We start from the raw sequence: 20,274 nt of genomic DNA, 5'->3' as shown, positions 1-20,274 counted from the left end.
TGGCTAATATTTATTGTCAATATAACATTTAAAATCACCAAAGCAAAACAATTTTGGAGTTTTAGGGTATTTTAAGAAAGGTTTGACCTTGGTAGAAAGATGTACTCTTGGTACAGGTGGCTCTATTTTCTGAATTTACATCCAGAGAGGAAAGGGAAAAGCTGGGCAGAGCATATTTAGAAGGTCAGTTTGTCAATCTCTTTTGAAACTGTAGGCATACTATAATCAGCTCTTTCATTATCCTACAAGTATGCTTTCTATACCATGATAGACTGTAACATCAATACAGGAGTTAAAGTCATTCCTTCCTTTCTCATTCTGCCTTTGCTCTCAAAACCTTAATAAAAGTAATTAACACAGGTGATATGATAGGAGTTTTTAATCAAAGTTTATTATTTTTAATTATGTAACATTTGTTTATAACAATGTTATAAACATTTGTTTATAGTGTTTTATCCAACTCTATGCAATGTGCAATTAAGTAAATGCATAATTAATTCAATTCTCAGGAAAATATGATCATGTTCTTTATGATCTAGGTCAGTGTGATTCCCAAGGACTTAATAATGTGTTCTGTAGTAAGTACAAATAATTGCAACACTAATTGTCTTCAGACATGTATTATTAATAAGGCTATCCAGGAAGATACACCTTTGGGAACTACAAACAAGTATCCAAAGGACTTAAATAGGTCTGTTAGAGATGTTTTTTTTGCTACATAAATGTCAAATACCTGTTCCTTATATCTGCATTTTCATACTAAGATATGCTACAGTTTAGCTTAGAACTTTGAGTTTTCTTACAATACTAAATGTGCAAAAATGATGTTATGATATGAGAGTTTCTAAAGTTGGCTTCATGTTCTTTTTTTCTTTTAGTTGATCCACTGAAAACTGACCTCTAAAGGATCTGAAATAATTTCCTTCTCAAGGTTACCTGCTGGAAAATCTTCCTACATATATCTGAAAAGTGACATATATTTTAGGCACATGAAGAATCCAATTTGTTCTAAGGTAAAAATGTTATATTTCCACTGATAAAATGGTATAATATATTATTGAAAATATTATAGATATGGAAGAATTTGGGGAAGCTACTTAAAAGCAATGTACTTTAGCAATGATGCATTCATTTCTATTTCTCTTTTGCTTCATGTCTGTATTTCAGCAGTCTGAAAGTTCTAATAGCAAGACAAGTCTCTTAAATTTTATCCTTCTACAAAACATTTATTCTGTCCCTATTGATAGCTTTTTTTGTAAATCTTCCATATATGAGCCATACTTATGTGAATTAGAGATCTGATTTTCATATTATCATCTTCTCAGAATTTTGCACAGACACTTATATTGTGAATATTAGTAGAAGGCCCTTGCACTCAAACAAGCAACAGAAAATCTGTATACCAAAGTTTAAATGCCCAAAGACATCTTATTTGAAAATTTTCATTATTTATGTGAAAATATTTGCTTCATGCTTATTTTTGCCTCCTCACGTAGAGAATAACCTGCTCACATAATCTTTATATTAGTCTATCATTTAGGTAATATCACACACAGACACACACACACACACAGAGAGAGAGAGAGAGAGAGAGAGAGAGAGAGAGAGAGAGAGAGAGAGAGAGAGGGAGAGGAGAGTGAAGGAAAGAAAATTGAGAAACTGAGTGAGGGAGGACAAAGCAGGAGAGACATAAAGAAGTTTTCAGAGGAAGCAAGACTGGACCAGGGCCTGAGAGGAATGGAGAAGAAAGTGACAGTTTTACCATTTTCGCCCTCCTTTAGCAAGAATCTTGATCACTTGTGGTTGGGTATGCTGTGCAGTTGTTACCATTAGGGTTGAACATTCTGGAGATTCTTAGTCTCTTTACCTTGACACATTTTGGTTCTTTATGTTAAACACATTCTAATTTAAATAGAAGCATCTTTTGTTATTGCTGAGAAATGCATCCATCAATGGGCATGGTCATAAGTCAATACTAGTCATTTTAATATTAAATTTATTTTAAAGTATCCTGATGAAAGACTATCCTATAGAACATATAACCTGTTTTGCTAGAAAATCTATTTGGTGAAACTAAAATTGTCTTTGAAGAACATAACTAACATTATTATATATACATCCCTTTTTTTTTTGGTTTTTCGAGACAGGGTTTCTCTGTGGCTTTAGAGCCTGTCCTGGAACTAGCTCTTGTAGACCAGGCTGGTCTCGAACTCACAGAGATCCACCTGCCTCTGCCTCCCGAGTGCTGGGATTAAAGGCGTGCGCCACCATCGCCCGGCTATACATCACTTTTTGAAACCTGTTAGGGACCAGATTACTGAACAATGAGTGATTTTTATGATTAATTTGCTTGGCATACCAAAGATTTTAATCATTGAATATATTATCTTATGGTATCCACTTATTCAATACAACCAAATACTGATATACAATAGTATCACGGTCTTTAACTAGTGATTCTTAAAATCATTAAGGTGAAAAGCAACTAAAAATAACTTTTACTGTATTGATGGTTATAGAGTTTACAAGACTGAGAATCATCAAACAAATTTCTGAGTATATTTTCATAGATGTTTGACAAAGGTGGAAAGATCCATGCATCTTTGTGAGGTAGTTCATTATGTACTCTAGGGCTCCATATTGAATCAAAAGGTGGAGTTAAGTAGTGTGAGAGAATTTAAATTTTTCTGCTTCTTAACCACAGAGTAACTTTGCAGAATATAGGACTGTTAATTATTGAATGATAAACAATAATATTCATGAAAATGGTGGATATTTTGTTGAAATGGTATGAAGTAAATTCTGTGTCATTGGGATCCTGACTTGAGAAAGCCACGACAAATTAGGAATATCCTATCTGCACAAAAATTAAATGGTAACCATAATTATGAAAGGAGGGAAAGGAAATTAGTGAGTATAATTATATTGGTTAGCCCTGCTTTCAGAAGTATTGACAAGAATTTCAAAAAGTAAAGAGAATAGAAACCTGAATAGTCGGATTCAGTGTGTTTTCTGGTTGTTTGTTGTTTCTTTTCTGATAAGAGTGTCTGTAGAGTAGGAAGTTTATTAGAGTTGAATTTGTTTAGAGAGAGAATTCTTGCCTAACCATAAAGGAAGTTTGGTCAGGATGATGAGAAATTTTTATTTGATTTACAGGCTATTTACACGTGAGATTTATCATTCAGAAGAGGGGGAAATTTGTTTCCTATTTGGCAATCACTTCTTCTCATGGAGTCAGTATCATGAGTAGTTATCTGTCTACTAACTTCCTCTGTTTGAACAATGTTCATGGCTATGAATAAAGGCTTTGTCAGGATTCTCTATATTGTGGAATAGATAATTTAAAAGATAGCAGGTAATAAAATAGGAAATGTTTTATCTTTTCTTCAACTTCGAAGGGTGATTATTAGTGGCTTGATGTAGATAACATGATTGTCCTTACATTTGTGCAACAATTTTTCTCCATGTCTAAAACCATCAAAAACAAGTGAAATAATAGTAGATATATCAATATTTTATCTTAGCCTTAGATAGCCATTGTGCGCTTGTGGTAGTTATTGGAAATTCAGTATTAATCTCTTTTATAATTTTCTTTCTTTTTTTCTTTTTTTGAGACAGGGCTGCTCTGTGTAAAAACCTAGCTTTCCTGGAACTAGCTCTTACAGATCAGGCTGGCCTTGAACTCACAGCGATCCACCTGCCTCTGCCTCCCACTTTCTGTTACTAAAGGCGTGAACCACCACTGACTGACTCTATTATTGTCTATTAAAAAAAGTGCCAATTGCAGGGTTGGTGAAGATCTTTTCCCAGTCAGTAGGCTGCCTTTGTGTCTTAGTGACAATGTCCTTTGCTTTACAGAAGCTGCTCAACTTCAGGAGGTCCCATTTATTCAATGTTGCCCTTAAAGTCTGTGCAGCTGGGGTTATGCATAGGAAACGGTTCCCTGTGCCCATTTGTTGTAGAGTACTTCCCACTTTCTCCTCTATCAATCTCAATGTGTTCAAATTAATATTGAGGTCTTTAATCCCCTGCAACTGACAAAGGTCTGATCTCTAAAATATATAAGGAACTCAAGAGACTAGACGGTAAAATGCCAATTAACCCAATTAAAAAATGGGGCGATGAACTGAACAGAGAATTCTCAACAGAAGAAGTTCGAATGGCCAAAAGACACTTAAGGTCATGCTCAACCTCCCTAGCTATCAGGGAAATGCAAATCAAAACAACTTTGAGATATCATCTTACACCTGTCAGATTGGCTAAAATCCAAAACACCAATAATAACCTTTGCTGGAGAGGTTGTGGGGTAAGGGGCACACTCATCCATTGCTGGTGGGAATGCAAACTTGTGCAACCACTTTGGAAAGCAGTGTGGCGGTTTCTCAGGAAATTCGGGATCAACCTACCCCAGGACCCAGCAATTCCACTATTGGGAATCTACCCAAGAGATGCCCAATCATACAACAAAAGCATATGCTCATCTATGTTCATAGCAGCATTATTTGTAATAGCCAGATCCTGGAGACAGCCTAGATGCCCTTCAGTGGAAGAATGGATGAAGAAACTGTGGAATATATACATGCTAGAATACTACTCAGCGGTAAAAAACAATGACATCTTGAATTTTGCAGGCAAATGGATGGAAATAGAAAACACTATTCTGAGTGAGGTAACCCAGACCCATAAAGATGAACATGGGATGTACTCACTCATATTCGGTTTCTAGCCATGATTAAAGGACATCGAGCCTATAAGTTTGGGATCCTTGAGAAGATAATAAGAAGAACCTCCACCTGACGATAGATGAAGAAAATGACAGAGCCCCACCTTGGAGCACCGGACTGAGCTCCCAAGGTCCTGATGAGGAGCAGAAGGAGAGAGAACATGAGAAAGAAAGTCAGGACCGTGAGGGAACCTCCAGCTGGCGACAGATGGGGAAGGTGACTGAGCCCCACATTGGAGCACTGGACTGAGCTCCCAAGGTCCCGATGAGGAGCAGAAGGAGCGAGAACATGAGGGAGAAAGTCAGGAACGAGAGGGGTGCGTTCACTCATGGAGACGGTGGGACAGAACTAATGGGAGATCACCAACTCCAGTTGGAATGGGACTGATGGATCATGCGACCAAACCCGTCTCTCTGAGTGTGGCCAACAGCGGGGGCTGACTGAGAAGCAAAGGACAATGGCTCTGGGCTCTGATTGTTCTTCATGGACGGGCTCTGTGGGAGCCTTCTCAGCTTGGTCGATCACCTTCCTGGACCTGGGGGGAGTTGGGAGGACCTTGGTCTTAGCATAGAGTGGGGAACCCTGATGGCTCCTTGGCCTTGAGAGGGAGGGAGGGGAGGTATGGGTGGAGGGGAGGGGAGGGAAGGGGGAGAAGGAGGGGAGAGAAAGGGGAGAAGGAGGGGAGGGAGAGGGGAGGAGGAGGGAAGGAGATGGAAATTTTTAAATATAAAAAAAAATAAACCATGAGAAAAAAAAAGGTGCCAATTAAATATTTGAGACAAAGGTCAATAATTTGACCAACTACTTGGTTATAAAATCCCATAGGCTTCTTATAAAAGGACAAGGTTGAGGCAACAAGATTTATTGAAATTCTGCCATTTTAGTTTTTATCTTTTCTTAACTTTATGTTCTATATTTTAAATATTTATTAAAGTGAAACCTAAGCCATGGTATACTATGAAATTTTCTCTAATCTTAAAATTATAGTTGTAAAAAAAACTAATTTTATCACATTGTGTTCATGCTAATTAGTCTTCATTTTAAAAGTCTATGAGGTAAGGTCATAGAGAGAGATTAAAAAGGGGACAAAAAATGAGGGAATGAGAGGGGGAGAAAGATAGAATAGAGAGATATCCATAGAGAAACATAGGGAGAGGGCAAGTCTGTGAGAATAATAGAGAAAGAAATGAAAAATTTATGAAAATATAGTAGTAATTTAGGTAGTTTCTTCACTCCTTACCACTGAGTTTGTCTATATATTCCAGTGTAAATGTTTAGGACTTTACCAATTTCTATTCATTTTTTCTTCATCTGACAGATTGTTAAAGAATATATTATGTCCAATATCACTGCAGAAACTGGATTCATCCTTATGGGGCTCTCTGATATTGAGGAACTACAGACTCTATGTGGAGTGTCGTTTCTGTTAATATACCTGGTGACACTAGTGAGTAACTTACTCATTATCACTCTCATCACCCTGGATCAGAAACTCCAGTCGCCCATGTACTTCTTCCTGAAGAATTTGTCCCTCTTAGATGTCTTTCTAGTGTCTGTCCCAATCCCAAATTTCTTTGTCAGTAGCCTAACTCACAGCAATTTCATTTCTACTCTTGGATGTGCATGTCAATTATTTTTCATGAGCTCTTTGGGATCAGCAGAAGTATTTGTCCTGACTGCCATGTCCTATGACCGCTATGTTGCAGTTCGTAGCCCCCTGCACTATAAGATCATTATGAATAATGTCACCTGTTTGCTTCTGATGGGTGTATCTTGGGTCACTGCATTACTCTTTGGATCAATGTACACAGTTGGCACATTTTCCATGCCTTTCTGTGGTTCTAATGTAATTCCACAGATTTTCTGTGATGTTCCTTCTTTGTTAAGGATTTCCTGCTCTGACTCATTTGCAGCCATTTACACAAGTCTTGGGGTTGCTCTTTGTCTAGGTATCTCTTGTATCTTCTGTGTGGTGATCTCTTACTTTTACATTTTCTCCACTGTACTGAAGATTCCTACTGCTAAAGGGCAGTCCAAAGCATTTGTCACCTGTGTCCCCCACCTCCTTGTTTTCGGTGTTTTCATTGCTACTGTTTGCTTTGTCTATCTGAAGCCACCCTCAAAGACAATATCACTTACAGACATGTTGTCTTCTGTGCTGTACCCTGTGCTACCTCCAGCCCTTAATCCTGTGATCTACACCCTGAGAAGCACTGAGGTTCGTAGTGCTCTGAAAAGGTTACTTCAGCATTTTTACTCAAGAGACTTCTTTCACGTAACACATCAAAATGTTTAAAAGTGTCACAATTCATCACATTTTACTAGGAAGTTTTCAGATATTTTTTTGTTTGTGAGCCTAAGCTGTATTGGTTGTGCCATCTCTCCCATCCATTTTACGGTTTTTATCTTTGGAAAGAAAATAATAAATATCGGCAATAATTTTATTTTTTATTATCTTATATTTCATATAAAGAAGATGAACAAAACAATTTAGATGGTTAAGAGTGTCCATATATAGAATGCAAATTACCCCCCAAGTAAGATTCACATTTGGTTCCTATGAACTTCTCCCTAGTTGTGAATCAGTATAACAGAGAAAGCAATAAATTAAATATAGTAGTTTATCTGATATTTACCCCCAGTTAATAATGCACAACCTGAAGAGCTGCAGAAAGTATTTATAGAAAGATACTTGGGTACTCTGTACTGGTAAAATCTATATGTGTATTTTATTATGTCTTTATTAATCTATTTATTTTATTTTTGGTTTTTCAAGACTGGGTTACTCTGTAGGTTTGGAACCTGTCCTGGAACTAGCTCTTGTAGACCATGCTGACCTCAAACTCACAGAGATCTGCCTGCCTCTGCCTCCCAAGTGCTGGGATTAAAGGTGTGTGCCACTAGCTCTCAGCTGTGACCTTTATACTAATGTCTGTAATTGAGGAAGTGTTCAGCTCTTCCTCTGTGAAGACAAATGCTTTCTATTGGAGGCTTTAAACAGGTAGTGGAAACTGTTACATCTATAGCAGAAATCACATGGCTATGATTGAATTTTTTCACTTGTGTCTCTGATGGGAATGATGGCTTTTAGTGTATATTATATTTGGGGGATGCTATTTTATCAAAATAAGCTTTGCATCAGGAAAGAAATTCAGTTTTCTATGAATTTTCCACAATGTTCTTCTCACTTTCAATTATGTTAATGATATTCTACATTCAACTTGACACAGCATTGCTAGCTGAAATCCTGTATGGATCATGTCAGTGTTTAGCTCTCTCATTCTCTTATCTCATCTTTGTTAGGTACATAGGAAGACAAAACAATCCAATGTATTCTTCTCAATCAGTCAGTAAATAATGGCATCCAACTTTCTTCTATCTCCTCTGATGATTTCATATTACCCATATACACACAATACTGAGCAAAATGTAACCCGAAACCTCTGCAATTGACAAGAATATAACCTTCTACTGACAGAACTTGAGTAGTCAGCACAAATTATGAAAAAATTAGGCCCCTTATGCCTACTCATGATTGCAATCTCTATTTGTATATTACATTGGCTACCTCAATTTCTGTGGAAAATAAAAGCTCAATTTAGAGCAAAATAAGAAACAACTAAATATGATTAAGTTGAAGATATCCATTAAATCACATTTGCTAACATACAAAAGAAATAAACTCACTTTAAAAAGCATAATTCTCACTTGCTATACGATTGACTCTATTATTTGTTCATTCCTGATATACTTTCACTTTATAAACTTTTCCATACTCACCAATGGCTTTCAACAAATTATTAAACCTCAAAGTCCTCAATGTTAAAACCCAATACTTTAAAATAAAATCATCAAAGAAAATACTTCAAGACAAAGACTTATTTGTTTAGATTTATTTTTTCACATATATTTTATTTTCTAGAATTACCTGCATGTATACTCTTATTTATTTAATTTCCACTACACTCTATCATCTCTCCAAAGAATTCCACATCCTCTTCCAAATTATCTCAAAATCCTTTCTTCTGTTTAAACATACATATACAACAATATCAGTAACACCACCCCACTCAACTATTTTTAAGATGTGGTAAAGGAGAAATTAAGGGGAGATTTTCAATGGGCTACCCCTTTAAGAGAAAGCCCTGCCCACTCCATTCACTGTCCACTACCAAGGCAGGAAGATATTTCTGATTCCAGCCTGAGTGTTCTATTTCCTTTTCTGTCCTCTACCAAGGAAGTAGCTGCTGCTGTAGCTCCTCTCCTCAGCCGCCTCTCTCTCTCTCTCTCTCTCTCTCTCTCTCTCTCTCTCTCTCTCTCTCTCTCTCTCTCTCTCTCTCTCTCTCTCTCTCTCTCTTTCTCTCTCTCTCTCTCTCTGTTCTTCCCCTTTTTCCTTTTCCTTTTCCTCTTTCCCTTCCCTTCCGTAACCCACTAAATTCAACCTCACACTGCATGCCATGCCTATCTGTCTCAGTCTCTCATCCACCACGACTGCGGCTCCTCATGGGACTGGCTGACCCCCCTCCCCAGGTCTCTCAGGTCTCTCACCTGCCACGTGGCTCCCTGCCCAGGACCTGCTGGCCCTAATGGCCTGCTGCTCACTGCTGCCACTCAGGGACCTGCAGCGTTTCTGCTGCTGTGCCCCTCAGGGAATCTGCAGCATTTTACTTAAACGTTAACATTGGTTGGTGCCTGAGACTGAGGAGGATCTCCAGCCTCTCTCCTGGGGTCAGTATCTGGAACTGGGTATTTTTTTTTTTCATAACAACCACGTGTTCCATCTGCATAAATGCTGACCTCTACACACACCAGCAGTTTTGGTGGTGAGTTTTTCTCCTTCCAGTCCCCAACCACAGCCTTCACAGCTAAGGTTGAGCTCTCCCCTGCTTCCCATAGATAAAAACGTGACTGGACAACCTGGGGTCAGTCCTCCTGTGCTAGCACTGCACATGCTGTGTGATGCATTTGACTGGGGTCCCAGGTTCCCTAGGATTTTTCTTCCTCCTTTTTTCTTTGCTTTCCTTTTGGAGCGTTAGTAGGTGTCCCCAATGTGAGAGACTAGTCAGAGCAGACTCTAGCCTCTCTGGTTTCTGAGTCACCTAGACTAGAGCCAGTCCAGCCTTAAGAACCCATCTGTAGAGAGGAGACGTCCTTTTACAAGCCTTGTGGTGTTTGCCTGACAAACCCTGCCCACTCCCTCTCTTGTCCACCTCCCAGGCTAGCAGATTTCCTTCTGCTTCCAGCCTGAGTTCTCTCTTCTTTTCTGCCTCTCTCCCAGAGAGGTAGCTGCTGCTGTGGCTCCCCCCCTTTCTCTCCCTCCCTGTCTCCTGTCTCTCTCTCTCTCTCTCTCTCTCTCTCTCTCTCTCTCTCTCTCTCTCTCTCTCTCTCTCTCTCTCTCTCTCTCTCTCTCTTTCTCTCTCTCTCTATCTCTCTCTCTCCTCTTCTCCTTTCTGCTGTACCCCCTTTTATCTTTCTCCTTCAGTTTCAGAATTCAGAGACCAGAGACCAGTGGAACAGTTTTGGGGATTTTTCCTAGCAAAATGAAAATAGTGGAGACTTTGCACATGAAGCTCCACAAGTAAAACATGGGCTCCATTGTCACTTTAAACTGGACTCAAAGCATTTTTTTCTTTTTTTTTTTTTTTTTTTTTTTTTTTTTTGGTTTACTGAGCCTGTCATGGCACTCATTCTGTAGATCAGATTGGCCTCAAGTCCACATAGACATGTCTGCCTCTGGCCAGCAAGTGCTGGGATTAAAGGTTTGTGCCACCACTGCCTGGGATTTTTCTTGTACTCTGACAATAAATCTTCATGAAGCCTGCCCATATTCTGGAATGTTAAGTCAGTCTGAGTTCAACAGAATTAGATTAGGTTCTTAGGCAGAGGAACCTTAAGAGAGCATGGCATTCAGGCAGTAGTGAGGTTACTATTTAAGAATTTAGTCAAATTTCTGATAAGAATTTTCTGAAAAATAAGAAAACTTCACAAATGGTGAGGAATAACTTCAATACAATTTAAAGTTGTTACCATGACAGGATAGACAAAGCATCTTTAGTAATCAAAACAAAAAATTAAAAAATGTTTTGAGTCTCAATCACTTAGTCACAGAACACACATTCACACATAAACACACAGAATAGACACATACACACAGAGAAATTTCCCTACTTGTATTACAATAAATAATAAAGTTATCTAAATAATTTTGATGTTGTAATAAAGTAATACAATTAGAACATGTAGCATTTGACTTGTATCAAGACATACAGATAATATTGAAAAGTGAATTTCAAAGAAGATAACTTTATAAAAATCACTGAGGAAAATGAGGAAATGTTTGGTTGGAATTTTCTTAAGTTAACCCTGTGTCATAGGGATCCTGACTTTTGAATATCACAGCACAGTAGGAATATATGATCTCAACAGAAACCAAACATTGAATATAATACTGAAAGCTTGGAAAGAGAGTTAGAAAATATATCTCTATTGGATAGCCTTGTCTTGCAAAGTATTGGCAAGAATTCCAAGATTAAACAGTAAAAGTGAATAATAAATAGTGAATCAGACTCTGGTCTAGTTGATATTTATCTCAATCTGATCACACAGTGTCTCAGCAGTGTCCAGATAATAACAGTTTATTCTGTTTAGAGAAGCAATTCCTGTTTAATTGAAAGTAAAATGTCAGGATAAACAATCTTTATTTGCTTTTCAGGCCATATATTTGTCAAATGTTTTATTTGGAAGATTTGATATTTCTTCCTCCACATCAGTGATTCATCTGCCTGCATCCCTCCACTGTTCAAGAATGGTTTACAGAAAATAATAAAGATGATTCGGTGATTTTTATGGAAGATGTAAAAGATTGATAATAATAAATTGGAAACATCTTGGTTAAATCATCTTTTCTTCAGCTTTTAATGGAGAGCCTTCCTGGATAGAGGTAGATAGAATGCTTACCCTCAGAGTTGAGTAGCAATTTCTCTCAAAGTTTAAGACAATAAAATTCAAATTAAATTAGGGAAGGAAAGTTAAGTTTTTGTATCTTCATTAGATTTCAATGGGATCTTTGCAGTAGTTTAAGTAATGAACAATCCAATTCTGTGTTATTATTTTTTAAAATTTTTTGAGGAAAAATGTTAAGAAAGAGTTGACAAAAATAATTGGTAAATTGATCAATTTTCATTGTCCAACCTCATAGCAATCTCATACAAATGTAAGTTTGTGTCTAGAGTAATTAAAAAAGCCATTTCATGTTATTATCAGTTTTATGTATTTTATTTTTCAGCCTTTTTCTTTGGCTTATGCATATTGATGTATAGTAATTGTATATTAAATGGGGTAATGATATCTTTTGATACATGTGTGATTATCAAATTGAGGTAATTTTAAATATATCTTTAAACCATCTGTCTTGACTCTATAGTATAAATATCCAAAATCATTATTAACACTTGCTGACAAGACTCAGTATTCATAAGAGAATAACTTATTTATAATACTTAAATGGAATCAGGACCTTACTAAAACCATGAAAATTTTTTGCCAAACTTCTTTGACCACAGATTTAAAATTAAAAGAATTATTTATATCACATTATATGATATTCATAAGAGTTAATGTCACATATCTGAATCATAGAAAACCATGTTTGCATATATAAACCCTTACAGATTTTCCAAGGTTGGAGAGCAAAGAGAGGAAGAAGGAGGAAAAGGTGAACAGTCAGAGAAGGAAATGAGGGAGAGAAGAAATATGGATATATATACATACACACACAAAAAAAATAATATACTATAGTGGGAGAGAGAGAGACAGGAGATTGTTCTGACAAGAAGGAAGACAGAAATGAAAATATTTCTATAAATGTGTCTGAACCTTCTGTATAATTTCTTTAAATCTTTTTCACTTAGCTTTTATGTACATACATGTTATATTACTTGAGACAATGCCAATATTTCTTTACATTTCCTTTCCTGCTGATAGAGCCCGAAAAGAGTCTAATATGGCCAATATCACTGCAATAACTGGATTCATTCTTATGGGGATCTCTGACGTCCCGGAGCTACAGACTGCATGTGGAGTGTTCTTCCTAGTGATGTACATGGCAGCCCTGATTAGTAACCTGATCATCATCATTCTTACTACCCTTGACCTGCAGCTTCAAACACCCATGTACTTCTTCCTGAAGAATCTGTCCCTGATGGATGTCTTCTTTGTCTCAGTTACCATTCCAAATTTTGTTGTAAATAGTCTAACACACAACAATTTCATTTCCATTCTTGGTTGTACGGTTCAGGTATTTTTATTGAGTTCCTTCACAGGAGGGGATGTATTTATCTTGACTGCCATGTCCTATGACCGCTATGTTGCCATTTGCAGTCCCCTGCACTATGACACCATCATGAATGGTATTACCTGTTTGCTGATGGTGGGTGTTTCCTGGGCTACTGGAGTACTCTTTGGAGCCATATACACAGTTGGAACATTTTCCATGTCTTTCTGTGGCTCCAATGTGATCCCACAGTTTTTCTGTGATGTTCCCTCATTACTAAGCATTTCATGCTCCAAAATGGTTTTAGCCATTTATACAAGCGTTGGAATTGGTGTATGTCTAGGTATGTTTTGCTTTATATGTGTTGTGGTGTCTTATTTTTACATATTCTCCAGTGTGCTGAAGATTCCTACCGCTAAAGGGCAGTCCAAAGCATTTGCCACGTGCATCCCGCACCTTACGGTTTTCACTATTTTTATTGCTACTGCTTGCTTTGTATTTCTGAAAGCTCCCGCAGAAGAACCTTCAATCACAGACAGGCTTTTTTCTGTGATCTACACTGTGTTATCTCCAGCAATAAATCCTTTGATCTACAGTCTGAGAAACAATGATGTCAAGTGTGCTCTGAGGAGGTTACAGCAAAATCTTTACCCAAAGGGTTCACTTCATTTAACACTTCAAAGTATCTGTCAGTGGTAAAATGTCTCCCAAGATATTAGCAAATTTTATATTTTTTGACTTTAGAAATATTATTATATATATTCATATTTTGCTGAGAGTAAATAAATACTAAGATTAAGGTTGATATTATACAAGAGCAGAAAATTCGATTTCATCACACTATATATAAACTTATGGTACCTGTTTCTTCTCTTGTGTGATAAAACTGTTCTTATTTGAGAAATATAACTTGCTAAAATGGAATTTTACATTAACATTCCATGGTACATTATTTTTAAACTTTCAATCAGACTCATTTCCTACACAAACAAACAAATGAATAGCTAATTTAAATTGGAAAAGCATGTGTGCAAAAAAGGTAAATCTACACATGATCCCTAGGTCAGCCTGTATATTAGGGAGAAAAAAGGAAATCTAATCTAGTAGAACCAGGGCAATCTGGAGACCTGACCCATTCTTTAAAGTAGTACCAAATGCTTACAGAAAAAAACAAACCTTTTACAGGATTTTTTTATTAAAAATTTCCACCTCCTCCCCACCTCCCATTTACCTCCCCCTCCCCCCTCCACTCCCCCTCCCTCTCCTGTCCGAAGAGCAGTAAGGGTTCCCTGCCCTGTGGGAAGTCCAAGGTTCTCCCCCCTCCATCCAGGTCTAGGAAGGTGAGCATCCAAACAGGCTAGGTCCCCCCAAAGCCGATTTTTATGACTCAAGCGTTAAATTAAAATAGTTGTCAAACAGATTGAGGGTACTATCAGGAAGACAGTGGAGAAGTGGTAATCTGTGTGGCTCATTTTCTGCAATTTTTCTTCAATACAAACATTATTTAGAGGTAAGAGATGAGAAGCTCATTTCTCTAAGTAATTCAATAGTTTATACTTGTTCTAGAGACTTAAGAAAATACAGACAAGTCCCTCTGTCATAATTATTGAAGCAGCAAACAGTCGCTGCGTTGAGTAGACTCTCTAAGTGTCCTGAGTGCCTATTTAATTCTCTATGATATATGAAGCACACTGAATGCCATGAAGGATTGCAGCAATGATGAGCTGTCATCAATTTCAGTAAAAGGAGCATTTTTTGATAATGTTAGCTCTGTCTTCTTCATGCTACTGTAAGTAAGTAACCCCAGAAATTTATTGGTCTACCATGTTGCAATTTGGTGAAATTACTTTTCTATATTTTTTTCGGTTCTGTATTTGGTGTGGGGTGTTTCTTTACAAGAGTAACAATTACCACAAAAACTTTCTATATGCCCATTAACCTTCCTGTAGGCCAGAATACCCTGATATCTAACTATGTGCAGGTAAAATTTCCCATCATTGTATAGAAAGAATTTGTGTAATGAACTGAAATTAAAGAATAAATCAATTGCCCATATAAAATTCCCTTGACAAATTTTTCATTGACTTCAAATATAGAATATTTTCTTTCTGATGTGTGAATTATCTTTGTAAAGTCTATGCTATATCAGAATAATTGCATGCTTTTAATATTGAGGTTTCGTTTCTCCAAAAAACAATGCTTTGAATGTATGACCTCTTTCAATTGTATTAAAAATATTGTATAATCACTCTGACTATGGGTTAACCGACTCCACATCATGAATTAAAACAATGGCCTTCTCCCTTACATTATTACATCTTAGCCTTATACATACTGAGACAAATTGCTTATCTCTATCTTCCAAGTAAAAACTAAAGGGACTCTCCATTCTGTGCTATACTCTGACATATTCAAAACTATTGTCAATAACACACATAATGAATGAAGTGCAGTTCCTTAAATTTTCAGTGTGACAGTTGATGAAAAACATCGGCTTATAAGGAAATGGCCTATCTATGCTTGATGCCACTCAAACCACTAATGAATTTGTACATGAATTTGTTTTATGGACCTCAATGCAATCTCAAGTCCTAGTTTAAAATAAAATAGGAGACAAATAAACCACATCACACTAACAATACCCATTGATACTGAGAACCACAAGGAAATCATCTTGCATTACCTAGCAAAGTTTTTACAAAATCGCCCTTTTCTATAAGGTGCTTTAAGTGTTTTCCCTTTGAACTAAGACTTTTGCTTGTTTGTTTTTTGTGTCTGCACACACACACACACACACACACACACACAAATAAAACCAAACAAAACCAAAATAAACAATGAAAATAAGATAGGTATAATTAACCTTGCATAACAAACTGCTAGAGGTATCACCATAGATAATATCAAAGTGCATTACAAATGTACAGTTTAATAAAAGGACTGGCATAAAATCACTTGATAAACTATTTTTTTTTCCTCATGGTTTATTTTTTTTTTATATTTAAAAATTTCCATCTCCTTCCCTCCTCCTCCCCCCCTCCCTCCCCTCCTTCTCCCCTTTCTCTCCCCTCCTTCTCCCCCCTTCCCTCCCCTCCCCTCCACCCATACCTCCCCTCCCTCCCTCTCAAGGCCAAGGAGCCATCAGGGTTCCCCACTCTATGCTAAGACCAAGGTCCTCCCAACTCCCCCCAGGTCCAGGAAGGTGATCGACCAAGCTGAGAAGTGAACTCTACATTTTTCTCTGCTCTCCTCCATCTCTCCCCTCACCTTCAACTCTCTCCCATAGTCCGCATGCTCCCAATTTACTCGAGATCTTGTCTTTTTCTACTTCCCATGTATATTATATGTCTCTCTTAGGGTACTCATTGTTGTCTAGGTTCTCTGGGATTGTGATTTTTAGCCTGGTTTTCATTGTTTTATTTTAAAAACTACTTATGAGTGAGTACATATGATAATTGTCTTCCTGGGTCTGGGTTACCTCACTCAATATGATGTTTTCTAGCTCCATCCATTTGCCTGCAAATTTCAAGGTGTCATTATTTTTTTCTGCTGTGTAGTACTCCAATGTGTCAATGTACCAATTTTCCTTATCCATTGTTAATTCAAGGGGCATTTAGGTTATTTCCAGGTTCTGGCTATTACAAACAACTATACATAGTTGAGCACATGTTCTTGTAGCAAGATTAAGCATTCTTTGGATATATACCCAAATGTGGTATTCCTGGATATTGAGGAATGTTATATCCTAATTTTCTGAGAAATCACCATACTGATATCCAAAGGGGCTATACCAGCTTACACTCCCACCAGCAATGCCAGAGTGTTCCTTTTGCTCCACAACCTCTCCAGCATAAGTTGTCAGCAGTGTTTTTAATCTTGGCCATTCTGACAGGTGTAAGATGGAATCTCAGAGTTGTTTTGATTTGCATTTCTCTGACGACTAAGGATGTAGAGCCTTTCCACAAGTGTCTTTTAGCCATTTTAGATTTCTCTGTTGATTAGAATATCTGTACAGATTAGGGCTGTACTCAATTTTATTATTGGATTATTTGTTGTTTTGATGACCAATTTCTTGAGCTCTTTCTATATTTTGGACACCAGACTTCATTCTCATGTGGAATGGGTGAAGATTTTTTTCCCATTCTGTAGGCCGTCATTTTGTCTTGTTTCCTTTGCTACACAGAGGCTTTTTAATTTCAGGAGGTCCCATTTATTAATGGATAAACAAACAACTCTTAAGGATAGTGTACATACCAAGCAGTACACAGATAACAATAAACTCAAGGGCATCCTTTGAGGTTCAGTGACTCACAATATTTTGTCAGGGAATTTTAATTGTTTTCTCTTTTTAAAAACTTACTGCTTTCTAATCTTTATTTAATATATGTAAACACACACACACACACATATATATGTATATATATATATATGAATGCATATATATATGTATGCTTGGGAATCTGCATTTTTGTCTGTCCTTTTCATGGGCTCTTTTCCATTAGTTTATTTTGTACTATTCTGATGAGCTAGTTTTTGTTTTATCATATCTTGTTTCATTTTATTATTTATCCTTAGATGTCTGCTTGTTTTCAATTGAGAGCAGAAAACAGAGGGCTCCAAATGGGAAGACAGGTGAGGCAGGCCTAGAGAGAGAGTTAAGTATAATCAGTAAACATTTTGTAACAATTATTTTGTCAATAAAAGGGAAATGCTTTGTGGTGTGTGTATTTGTCTATTAGTGTGTGAATATATGTGTGTGTGTGTATGTGTGTTTAGTCAGATTTCTTAATATTGCAAACCATGACCAATAGAAGTTTTCTTTATTTTCTCCTAAGGAAAAAAGCTCTTAATGTTACTTTCTTCACAGCCTCTTTTATCTGTTTGTTTCTAAGACTGTAGATGATAGGATTTAAGAATGGTGGAAAAACAGTATAAAATACAGAAAGAGCAATCTCCTGAACTACTTGTGAAGTTACGGGAAGTCTTAGATATACATAGGCACCAGAACTAAGAAACATAGACACCACAATAATGTGAGGGACACAGGTGGAAAAGGCCTTCCCTCGCTCTCCTTTGACAGGAACCTTCAACACAGTTGACAATATGTGAATATACGATATAACAATGAATGTAAAGCAGCTACCACTGAGCCCAATGGCAGTCAGGAGAATTAAGAGTTTGTTGTTAAAGGTGTTTGAGCAAGAAAGTCTCAGCAAAGGGGGGATATCACAGAAGATCTGAGAGACAACATTGGAGTGACAGAAAGAGAGCTGGAATGTTTCGATAGTGTGTATGCTTGCAATGACAAGACAGCTAAATAGGGAAGCCAGCGTCATCTGAACACAGAATTGGTGGTTCATGATTACTGGATAGAGGAGAGGCTTACAGATGGCAACATAGCGGTCCTGAGCCATGACAGTGAGAAAGAGAATCTCTACACACGCACAAAAGAAGACCAAAAAGACCTGTGCTGCACAGCCAAGCACAGAGATATTCCTGTGGCCAGTGAGAGAGTTGACACAGGCATTGGGGATAGTGACAGAAACATAGCACATGTCTAAGATGGACAAATTCCTGAGAAAGTAGTACATGGGTGTGTTCAGGGCCTGATCAACTGTGGTAACAATGATGATGATCAGGTTCCCTAACAGGCTGCCCAGGTACACCAGCAGGAACAGAACACTGAGTAGGAGCCTTAGCTCCCAAGTCTCTGCAAAAACCTCCAGGAGGAACTCTGTCACCAGGGTGGAATTGGTCATGGTCTCAAAGTAGAGGTTTATCTGCGATAGAAAAGCAACAACAAAAAATAACAAAATAACTGATAAATCACTACCATCTTTCTTAATGTTCTTTATTTCCGTTTCCTAAATCTGGTGTTTATGTGTGAAAAATCAAATAGTCATCTATTTGTTGCTTTGACCTCTGTACATTTTTCTCATCATGCTCAGTTGTTAATACACATGTATGTGCCAGATTTTCTAATTGTACTTTATGATGCTAAACCCTTAGTGTTGGTTTTCATTATAATAAATTTTATTAAGCCTATTTTTGTAGCAAATATTAAGTTGATTAATATATGGCAAGTTCCTCTTCCAGATTAAACTACCTGCAACAGTTAAAAATGCCCAGAGAAAATAAAAATGTGGGATATAGATTTAAAACTCTGTTTATATACTTATTATGATTTAAGTATATACATATGTAATTGCTTTACATTCTATGAGTATTTTCCTATATACATACAAATTTTTATGTATATGAAGAATGATGGGGAGTTGAGAGTGAAGGGCAAGACATGGAAATAATAGAACAAGGAGGGAAAGAGAAATTAAGATAAGCATGGAAGAAGGGGGATTCTATGCAACCACATCAAATTTTAGAATATCTGAGAGACTATCAGAATAGGTCCTTTACCTGGAAATTCAAAATTAAATTTGCATGTTTTAGGCAAAATTTTCTTCTTGGAGAAATCTCAGGTTTTCTTGAACATCACTCATAATACAGATGACAATTTCAATACCATAAACTCAAGGGTTTGTATATGTGAACAGTATCTACATACACATCCACAAAAATACTGGAAATATTGTTTGATGAGCTATGCTTGGGCAAAGAAAATTTTGTACATAAAACTAGACATGATGCTCTACTTTACAACTTTTATTCTCTTATGAATTAGACTTCAAGCTTGCCTGACACTAATGTATAGTTTAGAATGTCACACCAAATTCTCCCAATAGTTATGGATATGCACATATTCTCTGAATAATTCTCAAGGGAAAAAATTAAGTTCTAAAATTTTTATTCAAATATAGGGGTGTTAAAGTGCAAATGTTAAAGTATATAAAATTAAAGATAAGCTATAATTAGCTTTCTAAAATATTGTCACAAGTTTAATCAATTACTCATATCATCTAAAAAATTCTTTCTAGATATAGATAACCTATTAAAAAAGAAAAACAGCCTAAGAAGAGTTGAAAAAAATCTATAAACTGACAGAAAACAGTTAACAAAAGTAAGTGATGAGATAGCCAAAGTTACTCTTTTCTGGAAAGATTCAGATGTATTAGATGCTTATTTTGACAGCTTCAAAATTCTAACAGCATAAAATGAACAAAAGTTTAAAACATAATTTAGTGATATTAGATAAGTGATTGACAATTAAAATCAACATGAGCTAATTAATCCTATGTGAATAATTTTTTTTTCATTTCAAATACTGGTAGTAAACTGTTCTGGCAAGATGCAAAAAGAGAAAAAATGTTTTGTGAATGGTGT

General features: G+C 36.7%; 3 protein-coding genes across 3 annotated transcripts; 2 read left to right on the top strand and 1 right to left on the bottom strand.

The window, feature by feature from the left end:
- Positions 1-6,060: 6,060 nt before the first annotated feature.
- On the top strand, positions 6,061-7,020 carry LOC119803012 (olfactory receptor 14A2-like). The gene has a single exon (XM_038314211.1). The coding sequence runs from the start codon at positions 6,061-6,063 to the stop codon at positions 7,018-7,020; it is 960 nt and encodes a 319-aa protein (XP_038170139.1).
- A 5,706-nt stretch (positions 7,021-12,726) lies between these two features.
- Positions 12,727-13,695, top strand: LOC119803013 (olfactory receptor 14A2-like). The gene has a single exon (XM_038314212.1). The coding sequence runs from the start codon at positions 12,727-12,729 to the stop codon at positions 13,693-13,695; it is 969 nt and encodes a 322-aa protein (XP_038170140.1).
- A 4,121-nt stretch (positions 13,696-17,816) lies between these two features.
- Positions 17,817-18,755, bottom strand: LOC119802983 (olfactory receptor 14C36-like). Its single transcript, XM_038314175.1, has one exon. The coding sequence runs from the start codon at positions 18,753-18,755 to the stop codon at positions 17,817-17,819; it is 939 nt and encodes a 312-aa protein (XP_038170103.1).
- Between the last annotated feature and the right edge of the window lie 1,519 nt (positions 18,756-20,274).

Source organism: Arvicola amphibius, chromosome 12 (genome assembly GCF_903992535.2).
Source record: "Arvicola amphibius chromosome 12, mArvAmp1.2, whole genome shotgun sequence".
NCBI classification, from domain to species: Eukaryota; Metazoa; Chordata; class Mammalia; order Rodentia; family Cricetidae; genus Arvicola; species Arvicola amphibius.
This window is presented reverse-complemented; position numbering and strand designations above follow the sequence as displayed.